The 7,127-nt window shown below is 50.9% G+C and overlaps 1 protein-coding gene across 1 annotated transcript in view; it reads left to right on the forward strand.

The window, feature by feature from the left end:
• The window catches only part of NOX5 (NADPH oxidase 5), a 28,609-nt gene that overhangs the window by 9,217 nt on the left and 12,265 nt on the right, over positions 1 to 7,127 (forward strand). The window contains 5 exon segments of the mRNA XM_032244632.1: positions 1,191 to 1,344; positions 1,594 to 1,772; positions 2,862 to 3,044; positions 4,690 to 4,819; positions 5,924 to 6,075. Of these exon segments, the coding sequence (XP_032100523.1) occupies positions 1,191 to 1,344; positions 1,594 to 1,772; positions 2,862 to 3,044; positions 4,690 to 4,819; positions 5,924 to 6,075 (798 nt within the window).

Genomic DNA, 7,127 nt, shown 5'->3' on the forward strand with positions numbered 1-7,127 from the left:
ATTGTTAATTTTAATTTTTGTGGGCACATAGTAGGTGTATATATTTATGGGCTACATGGGATGTTTTGATACATACAATGTGTAATAATCACATCTTGTGAATTGGGGTACCCATTCCTAGAGTGGGATTTGCATTAACAGTGTAACCAGCTGACAAAGAGTTCATTCCAGGGGTGGGAGGCGTGTGACTTATTTTCTTGGTCACTTGCTCTTGCATTATCAACACAACTGTCAATCTGTGGTTTCTCTGCCGGGAAACTTATAAAGCTACTTGTCCTTCCTGTGAGGGGTAGTTAGCTGAGTTTCAGTAACGCCAAATACCGGAACCTGCAAGTCCACATCCTTGGCACACATAACTATACTGAAAGCAAATGAGCAATGAGAGGACCCTGGTCAACACTCTGCATTTAGGAAAGTCTGCTCCTCCTCCAAGGCACCTCGAGAACTAATGTGGCATACACCCATCTGACATAGGGACCAAATGAGGGCACCAAGTCCACAGAGATATTTTATTTATTTAATTTATTCTATCTATCTATCTATCTATCTATCTATCTGTCTATTTGAGACAGGGTCTCTGTCTTTCACCCAGGCTGGAGTGCATAGCTCACTGTAACCTCAAACGCGTGGGCTCAAGCAATCCTGGGCTCAAGCAATCCTGGACTCAAGCAATCCTGGGCTCAAGCAATCCTGGGCTCAAGCATTCCTCCTGCCTCAGCCTCCTAAGTAGCTAGGACTACAGGAGCATACCGCCATGTCCAGCTAATTAAAAAAATTTTTTTTCTATAGAAACAAGGGTCTTGCTGTGTTGCCCAGGCTGGTCTCAAACTCCTAGGCTCCAGTGATCCTCCTGTCTCAGCCTTCCAAAGTGCTGGGATTACTGGAGTGAGCCACTGTGCCTGGCCTGTATATTAAATATTAGTAAAAGTATAGGTGTTTCTCATGTGTTTAGATAAAAATTAATACAAATAGACATTCTGTAACTTTCTCTTCCCACCCCAATTCTGGAGACTCTCCTCTGGTGACCCCAGCTGTGAACCAGGGAAGCAGCAGGCATGGGGGCAGGGGAGTTTGGTGCGTGTCCTGTTCAGAAAGCACAGCTAGCTCAGGAGGCTGCAGGAGATGGCTGGGAAAAGCGGACAAGGCAGACAGAGAGTGAGGTGGGGCTCTCTGCCACTCTGCCCGGCCAGGTGCTGATGCTCAGACGCTGCCTCGCCTGGCTGCGGGCCACATGGCTGGCTCAAGTCCTACCACTGGACCAGAACATCCAGTTCCACCAGCTCATGGGCTACGTGGTGGTGGGGCTATCTCTTGTGCACACTGTGGCTCACATTGTGAACTTTGGTGAGTGATCCGGGGCAGAGTTGGGTTGGGGAGAACCTGGAGCAGCTCCAAGCCCAGAATACAGGGCCCAGGCACCCTGAGTGCCCTGCCTGCTCAAAGGTGAGAGAAGGGGTGCCCTGGATAAACCAATGCTCTGGACAAATTTTCTGCCTGTGCTAGTATCTGATAGTACAGGGTGGGGATCCCAAGGGAAGGTGGAGTGGGAAAAGCTGGTCTTGCAGTCATTCAGATTTCTGGGCTTGTTTCCAGCACTCCAGGCTCAGGCAGAGGCCAGCCCTTTCCAGCTCTGGGAGCTGCTGCTCACCAGGAGGCCTTGAATTGGCTGGGTGCACGGCTCAGCCTCCCTGACAGGTGTCGCTCTGCTGTTGCTGCTCCTCCTCATGTTCACCTGCTCCAGCTCGGGCATCCGCAGGAGTGGCCACTTTGAGGTGCTCCAGTCCCTGCCCTTTTGCTTCCCCCAAGGCCAGGGTTCTATCTTCATTTCTTTCTGTGTCCCTTCTACTTTACTCCAGAGCCCAGGAAAGTCCCAAGCTGGTCTGCGTGTTATCTGCATGTGATTTAGGGCCTGCTGCTGGGTTCTGCCACTGGACTGTAGTTTGTGTCTGCCAAGTGTAGACGTTTTGCTCTGGGAGTGTCTGCCTTTCTGCTGGCTTATCCCTTTAACCTATTTGGGTTAAGTTGGACTTAAAACAGCACAGGGAGGGGAAGAAACACAGGCTCGGCAGGTTTTGAATCCCCACTCCCCTGCTTACTGGTCACTCCACCTTTCCAAGCCTCAGTTTTCTCATCTGTAAAATGGAGGTGTAATTCTCAATGTTATTTTAGGAATTATTGGCGATAATTCATGTAAAACCACTAACTACATACCTAGCATGTAGGTGCTCTGAAAATGTCAGTTCCGTCTTTGCTTCCATCTCTCCAGCTTCCTCAAGATGCAGAAAGTCACAGACAATTTGGTTTGGAGACCTTGACAGTCTCCTGGCCTAGGCACATCAGAAATAGACATATATGAATACCTACTGTGGGCCAGCAACAAGCCTTAGAAGTAGGAATCAGAAGCCTCATTTGACCGATGAGGAATCTGACATGCAGAAAACTAATAAAATTGGCTAAGAGTCCATAGCTTTAGAAGGTGCCAAAATCGTCTTCCACTATTTCTTCTCCACTCCCAGGAAGCCATTGCTGCCTTTTCTTCCTTGCTTCTGAGAATGGGTCAGGGGATCGAGATATTGATGCTCATAATCCCTGTGGGGGCACTCCACTCTGCCCAGAACCTCCCAGGCAGATATTTCAGATGTTTGCCTCTGGGATCAGAAATCTTCCCTCAAAGGCTCCCTTGCCCAAGCCCTCGGAAAAAGAATCTTCCCAACCCCAACCTCTCACCCAACCCCATCCCCAGGAGAGAGTCAAGGCTCTGGGCACTGTCCTGGCTTTGAGGGTAACCCTGAGTCCTGTCTCTGTCCCACCCCCGAGGCCTTGAGCTCTGGAAGTTTACTGCCCCCACCCCCACCCCACAGGCGTTCTGTTGGACTCACCTGTCCCACCTCCTCGTGTGGGTTCTGCTCATCCTTCATGGGCCCAACTTCTGGAAGTGGCTGCTGGTTCCTGGAATCTTGTTTTTCCTGGAGAAGGCCATCGGGCTGGCAGTGTCCCGCATGGCAGCCGTGCGCATCGTGGGAGTCAACCTCCTCCCCTCCAAGGTACAGAGGGTGGGTGGGGGAGGCCTTTTTCACCCCAAGAGACAGTTGGTGGGGTAGAACAGTTGGGTACCCTGTCAGACCCCCAAGGAAATAGGAAATAGTGTAGCTGCAGTCCTACTGCTAAGGAGGAGACAAGCAAAATGCAACACGCAGTCCGGCCCTCCAGGAGGGAGGCTTTGGGAAGGTGAATGACAGGGCAGGCAATACACCTCTAAAATCCAGATTTCGGGCGAGCGTTCTCCTTCAGCTCAGTAAGCATCACTCAGTAGTGCCTACAGGGCGGCAGGCCCTGAACTAGGTTACAGAGACACAGAGAAGGTCTGCACGGTCCTGCTTTCTAGGGGAGCCAGGCCTCTCATTACAGTGCAGGGCTGTGTTGCTGAAAGAAGTAGAATGCCCTGCGGCATTAAACCCTTTGTCTTTGGGAGGTCCGGGAAGGCTTCAGAATGAGGGAGAAGATGCCATATCAGGGTTTTGAGGGATGAATAGGAGTTTGTTGGATAGAGAAGATAAGGAAGGGTATTGCTGGCAGAAGGAACAGCACGTTAAAGACACAGAGTTGTGAAAGGGTATGCTGCGCTTGGGGGACCACAGGTGATTTGACATAGCTTGGGCTAAGTTGCCAGGAAGAAGCCAGAGAGGTAAGCAAGGCCTGATCCTGAAGGGCCTTCTGAGCTGGGAGACCCACCCTGCAGGCCATGGGGAACCCCTGAGCATGCTGGGAGGAGATGCTGGTATTAAGCTGGGACCATTAATATTCTAGTTAGATTTCTTTAGTGCTCTGTGGAAGGTGGCTTGGAGGGGGCTTGTGGTGAGCTTCTTGCAAATGCAAAGATAAGAGTTCATGAGGGCAGTGGCCATGGGATGGAGGAAGGTGAACATCACGGAAAGACTCAAGAAGTAACTGCCTATGTTTTGGGGCTACAGAGAGGATGGAGTCTAGGATGTCTCGCAGGTGTCTGAGTTGTGCCATCTATGGAGAAAGGGAAGGCAGTTCTAGGCGGGCTTGGCTCTGGACACGCTGAGTTGGAGGACCTGGGAGGCTGAAGGATGACGCTGTGCTGTGTGTCTAGGCTGTGGCATCCAACAGCCTCAGCTGCACTCAAATCCCACAGTTTCTTACCCGGTGGCCCTGGGAAGTTACTTGACCTCTCTGAGCCTCCGCTTCTCATCCCTAAAGTGGAGAGAAATTAATATCTGTCTCATAGAGTTGCTGTGAGGTCTACAGATAAAACACAGTGCTCCAAAGCAATTGTCCAGAAGGGTGTTGTTATCCAAGGAGAGATGCCCATTGGTGATTGGAATGCTGGCCAAGGCCTTGCCAAAGTTCCTAGAAAGGGCTGGAGCAGCCAGGGAGGCCTCACAGGTCCACTAAAAAGCAGTGCTTACACCCTGAGAAGCGGGAGAAAACCAGGGGCCCACTTCAGACACAGCCTGCTGCCCCCTCTAGGATTGCTGCCCACTTCCAGATTGACAGGTTGGCTGCTGGGGTGGGCCCCCACTCAGAAGCACAGAAGAGTGTCGTGTCTCGAGGGCTGCCTGTTTTATGGAGGAGAAGGGCAGCCCAGCCTCTGCCCTCTCGTCCTGGAGCCCCTGGTGGCTTTGGGCCTGCAGGAATGACACTGATCTCCTTCCTCTCTCCCAGGTCACCCATCTCATCAAGCAGCCCCCTTTCTTTCCCTATAGACCTGGAGACTACTTGTATCTGGACATCCCCACCATCGCTCACTATCAGTGGCACCCCTTCACCATCAGCAGTGCTCCTGAGCAGAAAGGTAACAGCCACCTCCTCCAGTCACTGCTCATATTCAGTGAGTTCCCACCATGGGCCTCAAGTACAGGCTGGGAACTCGGAACACAGCGCTGAGCATAGCCAAAAACACAAAGTCAGCCTCAAAAAGCTCTCTCTGAAGTGGGAGCAGGCATGCAGACACCGACTGTCATGGCAAGGGCTGTGCCTGCCTCACGGAAGTCTTACAGGGAGGGCCTGGCTTAGCGGGGAGAAGCCTTTACAGACACAGGGGCATTCAACTAGACTTTGAATGATTAGTAGGAGTTTACCAGACAGGGACGGAGATGGGGAGGAGGCAGAAGAAAACGCAGAAGTAAAAACATGAGGACCTGGAGACTGAGAAGAGGCCTGTAGCTAAAGCTACAGTGGGGAGCAGGAGGAGCAGCAAGGAAAGAAGGGAGGGACACGCAGAGAGAGAAAGAGACAGAGCATGAAAGACAGATGACGTGGCTGGCAGAGCCAATCAGAGCTAGGATGGGACCAAGGAGGATTTCAGAAGCCAAAAAAAAAAAAAAAGGAAAAGGGCAGAGCTGAAAGCAGGGGATCTCTTGCATCCTCCTCTCTCTCATGTCGTGGATTCTATTTAGTACCACTGAGCAGAAGAGTCATGTCACCTCACACCACATTTCCATCAGCCGTTCATTCAGCAGAGGACCTTAGTAACCACCTGCCACATCCCAGGCATGGGTGCCATGAAAGCAGTTGGTACCACCATGGACTGAGTGCCTACTGTGTGCAGAGCCACTGAATGGTAAGAGGGCCTGTTTTGGTGAGACTTTGGCCTGATGGAGGTGGCAGGGTCCCCACCTTTAGAAAATTCCTGGTGGACTGCCCTGATTCTTTCTTTGGCACACGAGTCTGAACCCTCATTAAGCTCAGGTTGACTTCATCGAGAAAGATCTCAAGGTCTGCACCAGAGAGAACCGCTGCCCTGTGGCTGTGGCTGCTAGTTTGGTTCTGAGGAAGGGCATTCAAACCAGGACTTGGGGGCTGAGGCCCAGCACCAATCCCTCCAGTGGGGTGACGCCTGCTCCCTGGTGCCAGGCACTATGGACCCCCTTTCCCCTCCCACCCTTCTCTTGCTCAGACACAATCTGGCTGCACATCCCGTCCCAAGGCCAGTGGACAAACAGGCTGTATGAGTCCTTCAAGGCATCAGACCCACTGAGCTGTGGTTCCAAGAGGCTGTCAAGGAGCGTGATGATGAGAAAAAAAAGATGTAGTAAGTGGAAAAGGCAGGTTACTAAAAAGGACGCTCCATTTATGTAAAAGTGTCATGTATGTCTGTGTTAGAAAAAAAATCTATAAGGGCACAGGGAAAATGTTGAGTAGTTATGTGCTCTGATGCTTTTCTCACTTGATTGTTTAATAATTTCTATATCTATATTTTTAAAGCTAACATTACGATTTGTGATTTGAATAATAAAGCAATTTCTGTTTTGAAACAAAGTAGAGTGTACAGCCCTGCCCACCCCTCTCTGTATCTCAGCACAGGGAGTTAGGGACGTTACTGGAGCTGAAGGTCCTGCAGGCCCGGGGGAGATCCCTGGCCACGGGACGAAGATCCGGTGTACACGAAGACAAAGGAGGAGACTCAAGCATGGCGGGAAGCCTCTTCTGAAGACAGTGGCCTAGTGAGGCTGAGGAAGGCGGGACTGGAGGCAGGAGGCTCAGCTGGCTTATCTTCTCAGGAACTGGGGGCCTTGGAACCTTGCCTTAAGGGCAAGCCATGTTCAGGAAGGACCACACATCACCTGGGTGTCTCTGAGGCCAATCATCTGCCTGAAACCTTCCTAACATTTGCGTAATCACTGCAGTAATACTTGCTACTTAGCTTTTCTTTTACATCCCAACGTTACTTTAAACTTAATTGTATTTCAAAAGGAATCTTAAGATTATTATCTCTAATGGAAAACAGTATCGTGTGCCATGAGCAGAGGATAGCTTTGAAAGTAAAAACAATGGGAATCAATGTTATTAAATTCGGCCGGGCGCCGTGGCTCACGCCTGTAATCCCAGCACTGTGGGAGGCCGAGGCGGGTGGATCACGAGGCCAAGAGATCGAGACCATCCTGGTCAACGTGGTGAAACCCTGTCTCTACTAAAAGTACAAAAAATCAGCTGGGCATGGTGGCGCGTGCCTGTAATCCCAGCTACTCAGGAGGCTGAGGCAGGAGAATTGCCTGAACCCAGGAGGCGGAGGTTGCGGTGAGCCGAGATCGCGCCATTGCACTCCAGCCTGGGTAATGAGTGAAGCTCCGTCTCAAAAAAAAAAAAAAAAAAAAAAAAAA

This window comes from Sapajus apella, unplaced genomic scaffold, assembly GCF_009761245.1.
Source record: "Sapajus apella isolate SASKATOON/1434 unplaced genomic scaffold, GSC_monkey_1.0 scaffold55, whole genome shotgun sequence".
NCBI classification, from domain to species: domain Eukaryota; kingdom Metazoa; phylum Chordata; class Mammalia; order Primates; family Cebidae; genus Sapajus; species Sapajus apella.